This window comes from Phoenix dactylifera, chromosome 1 (genome assembly GCF_051530095.1).
Source record: "Phoenix dactylifera cultivar Ajwa chromosome 1, Ajwa_hap1_PhDact_Kaust_v1.1, whole genome shotgun sequence".
Lineage (NCBI taxonomy): Eukaryota > Viridiplantae > Streptophyta > Magnoliopsida > Arecales > Arecaceae > Phoenix > Phoenix dactylifera.
Genome location: NC_143190.1, coordinates 44,206,691 through 44,210,949, shown reverse-complemented (window position 1 = coordinate 44,210,949; position 4,259 = coordinate 44,206,691). Strand labels below are relative to the sequence as shown.

At 51.4% G+C, this 4,259-nt stretch overlaps 1 protein-coding gene across 2 annotated transcripts; it reads right to left on the bottom strand.

The window, feature by feature from the left end:
* Nucleotides 1–332: 332 nt before the first annotated feature.
* On the bottom strand, nucleotides 333–3,565 carry LOC103712821 (AP-3 complex subunit delta-like). Of its 2 annotated transcripts, XM_039125804.3 has the most exons (2): nucleotides 1,636–3,565; nucleotides 333–1,539 (listed from the first exon to the last, which is right to left on the bottom strand). In XM_039125804.3, exons 1-2 carry the CDS (start codon nucleotides 3,419–3,421, stop codon nucleotides 521–523), a joined length of 2,805 nt encoding a protein of 934 aa, XP_038981732.3. In that variant the 5' UTR covers nucleotides 3,422–3,565; the 3' UTR covers nucleotides 333–520. The 2 variants fall into 2 exon arrangements, with proteins under 2 accessions (XP_038981732.3, XP_089780194.1); XM_089924068.1 differs by having other exon boundaries at nucleotides 333–3,512.
* Nucleotides 3,566–4,259: the final 694 nt, after the last annotated feature.

Sequence of the window (4,259 nt, the reverse complement as noted above, 5' to 3'; positions counted from 1 at the left end):
GATCTAAATTTATGACAGTTACAACAAGTGAATACAAGATAGTATTTCGCGGAGTATCTTAATGAGATTTATTCTGTAAGATAGTATACAGGATTCAAACCATGGTATGCCATACCATACTGTACCGGTTGGTACTGAGCGTACCGTATCGGTTTGGTACCAGTATCGGTATTGATACGGGTGGCATAATTACCGACCGGTTTGGTACCGATACCGATACCGATACCGATGGCATACCGACCCTCGGTACGCCAAAAAAATTTCATATCGTACCGTACTGACACCATGCTAATGTGGCACCGGTACACGGTCTAGTACCGGTACGATGAACCTTGATTCAAACCCTGAAACAAATTCATATAATACTAGAATATATACAAAGATATGCACCGCAAAAGAAAAGGAGAAAGCACTAGGCCTGACCTCAGCAAGAAGGGCAACAAACAATATTACACCGCATCATCTAAATTCCTCCAAAACTGTGACTAGATAAACAATGCACCAAACAAGTTAAAATCAATCACAAAAGGAAATGTTGGATAACTGGTGCCCGTGGAGCTACATTTAGAAGAGCCTCCCCTCTTGGCCTATGCTTATGTCTTTCATGATGATGACTGCTCCTTGCTGAGTTCCTATGATTTTTCTCTTCCTTCTCCTCATTCTTCTGAGGGCTTCTATGTCTTTCTTTACCATGACCACGATGTTTACTCTTAGAACCTGAACTCCGATGTTCTCTATTACCCGACTCTAGATTTTCTTTTGACTGAGAAACAGATTCACCAGTATCTGCTATATCTTTGACTCTTCCTCGGGATGACTTGTCCGAATACCTTTTTTGTGATGATGATGGTTTGCCTTCTCCCAAAAGAGCATCATGTATTGCACCAGATAGCAAATCATCTTTTGATTCCTTCACTGTTGTCGAAGGAAAAGTTGAGACTCCATCACCTTCATCCAGTTTTATCACTACAGGGCGTGGCTTTGTGTGCTTTACCTTTCTGGGAATCAGTGATTGCTTGGTGAGCTTTACAAGGTCCTCAGGTACATCACCTTGACTGGCTGGCAACAGAGGATCGTTGGCACGTGGGTAATCATTCGATTCAGTCTCATCTTTCTCTGTAGGAAGGTAATACAATCCATGCCGTTTACGGTGTTCAGCAAGCAGAGATGCTGACCGAACTGATGATGCAGCAGCATCCTTTGTCTCCCCATGTTGATGACTTCGAAGGGAAAATGAAATTGACATGGATGGAGCGGTATCATCCTCAGTTAAAGTCCAGGCAAGATCAGCAAGATTTTCCTCAAGAACAAGACCCTCAGGTACAGGAACTCTATTCTGAGCATTCACAGAAACCGGACCTAGCTCTTCAGAAAACATTGATTGCAGAAGGTTCACAATTTCACCAATCCCGTTATCTTTTATAAAGCCCTGCTCCTCAGTCTTCCAAGTTAGAATCTCCCGTAACATGTGAATCAAACCAAGCAGATTCCTTGCCCGCCCATGAACTTCCACTTCATCATTCTCTGATAGTGGACCCACTGCCGTTTCAATCAAAATTAACAATTTTGTAAGAGATTCACATGTAAAGGGATCTTTGTTCTCTATCGAACTGAATAAAGAGGCTGGCTTGTCACCAGTAGCAATGCCATCAGTGCTCTCCATCCCAGCAATTCCATCCGCTATGCAACTAGCAGCAGCAGCAGTGTTAGATTCTACAATGGAGGACGCACCTCCAGTGGTTGAATTGCCAAGGGATGAAAGTTGACTGATTTCCAGTTGATCGATATATGTACTGAAACAAAAGGCGAGAACTTTAAACACTGCTTGAATATAAACAGCTCTCACCAAAGGAGGGAGAAGACTAGTCCTCGGCTGCAGCAGTGCCTCGACAAGCTCCAACGGATTCCTTGAGAACTCGACATACTCCCCCGAAACCCAAGCAGCCGCAGACAGTATCCTGCAGAGAAACGGGTTCCCAAGCAGAGCAGGATCAATCAAGAGACCTCGAGCCACGCGGACGAGCTCCGGCCTCGCATCCCTGACCCTCAGCCCGATATCCACGATCTGCCGCTCGATCTCCTCCCCCCGGGTGCAGTGCGGGTTCCTGGCCATCTCCCCGAGGAGCGAGACATACCAATCGAAATCCACGATCAGCTCGTACACGTTCCTCCGGCAGGTGGTGAGCACTGCGTCGAGTAGTTCGTTGGCGAAAATGGGGTCGGACTTCATGGCGTAGTTGACCAGGAGAACGGAGATCTCGACGACGTTGCTGTCAAACACCATCCCCATGATGAGGTGCAGGGCCTCGCGGCGTATGTTGGGGTCGGGGTCGGCGAGGGACCGGATCACCGCCTCCCGGCTCTCCTCCACGGCCCAGGAGTGCCGCGGGCCGAGCATGGAGAGGGCGCGCAGCCCGAGGTACCGGAGGTTGGGGTCATCGGCGCTGGCGAGGAACTCCCTGACCTTGTCGACGGCGAGGCGGACGGCGCGGTCGTGGTCGGGGAGGCCAGAGAAGACGGTGCGGACGCACTCGAAGACAAGGGACTGGGCGGAGGAGCGGCGGAGGAGGTCGCAGAGGGGGTCGACGAGGCGGGCAGCGAGGCGGGGCTCGAGAGGGGCGAGGCGGGTGAAGATCTTGAGGAGCTTGATGAGGATCCAGTTGCTGCCGGACTCGGCGAGGACGCGGTAGAACTCGGGGGCGAGGGGGAGGTAGGGGGTGGGGTCACCGGATGAGGCGAGCTCGGCGAAGGCGCCGACGGCGGCGGAGACGACGCGGAGGTCGGGGGAGGAGAGGCAGTCAACGAGGGGCTTGAAGAGGAGGGGGGCGACGTCGGGGCAGACGGAGAGGGTGCGGAGGGCAGCGGCAGCGGCCTTGGGGCGGAGAGGAGAGGAGGGAGCACTGCGAGGGGAGAGGAGGGGGAGGAGGTCGGGCGCGAGGTGGAGGGCGAGGTCGGGCGAGGCGGAGAGGGAGAGAAGGTGGAGGGCGAGGGAGGAGAAGGGGGGAGGGGAGGAGGGGGAGAGGTCCTTGCGGAGCTGGTGGGTGGAGAGGGGGAGGACGTCAGTGGTGGAGGGGTGGAAGGAGAGGGAGGCGGCGACGTAGGCGAGGCGCTTATGAAGGGGGGAGGGGGAGGGGAGGAGCTCGAGGGCGTGGAAGGCGGCCCAGGAGGCGTCGAGGCCGTGGAGGGAGGAGAGGTAGGTGAGCTTCTGGAGGGCGACAGCTTTGGTGTCGGGGTCCGGCGAGCGGATCTCGCGGCGGATCTCGGCGACGGCGCGGGAGAGGAGGGAGGGCTCGGCGCCGGCGGGCTGGGAGCGGAGGGCCTTGATCAGGTCGTCCAGAGAGCGCTGGAACAGCGAGTCCACGAGGGATGGGGCGGGGGCGGTCGAGAAGGAGGAGGAGGAGGAGGAGGAGCCCCCCGCCATGGGCGATCTCACATAAACGGATGATGCGATTTGACGTCCAGGACTGGGAATTTGCGTCCCTATCAGGTCGTATAGATCTCGGAAGCCATGATTCCGATAGCCAAAGCCAATCAACCTGACATCTGCGTCTCCCACTCTCACGTGCTACAGTGAAATCCTGAACCACACCGCAGGGCGTGCCGGAGAGAAAAATTTCAATGGTAATATTGAACATGAGTTAATCGAAGGTAAAAACGAAAAGTAAACGTGCCAAAAGAAAATCTTAATACAATAAATAAAATATAGATATGTGCTGAATAAAATCTTGCCAAAAACAATTTGTGTTTTTTTTTGTATGCCCCATGACCTTTTCTCTACCATGACATATAGGTATGTGCTAAACGGTTTGTCATCCAACCTCTGTCCAAATTCAGAAAACAACGAGTGCATTTGCTAAGAGATCTTATCAAAATCTTATCTTTCCTCTCATGTCATTACACCCATCTCACACAGCCCAGCACTATATCAAAATCCTGTCTTAGATTTTCCGGTCAGTCTTTCAGTGTCCTAAATTATCTTTTCTGGCCAACATCCTAAATGAATCTTTAATTATTCAATATTCAAATCAATGCTTAAAATAACAGCTAATATCTAATTTACTCAATCGTCGAAATATCTCTAATCTGTCCTCGCCAAATATGTCACTATATAGATATGTTTATTCCTTCTGGGCCGAGATACATGTACCGAGATTTCGGTCCATGTCGGCATCGGCCGGCCCATGGAGGCCGAGGTCCTCCATTTCTTTTTTTTTCTTTTTTCTTTTTTTTTTTTTTTTGGGTTGGGGGCACCAGATTTA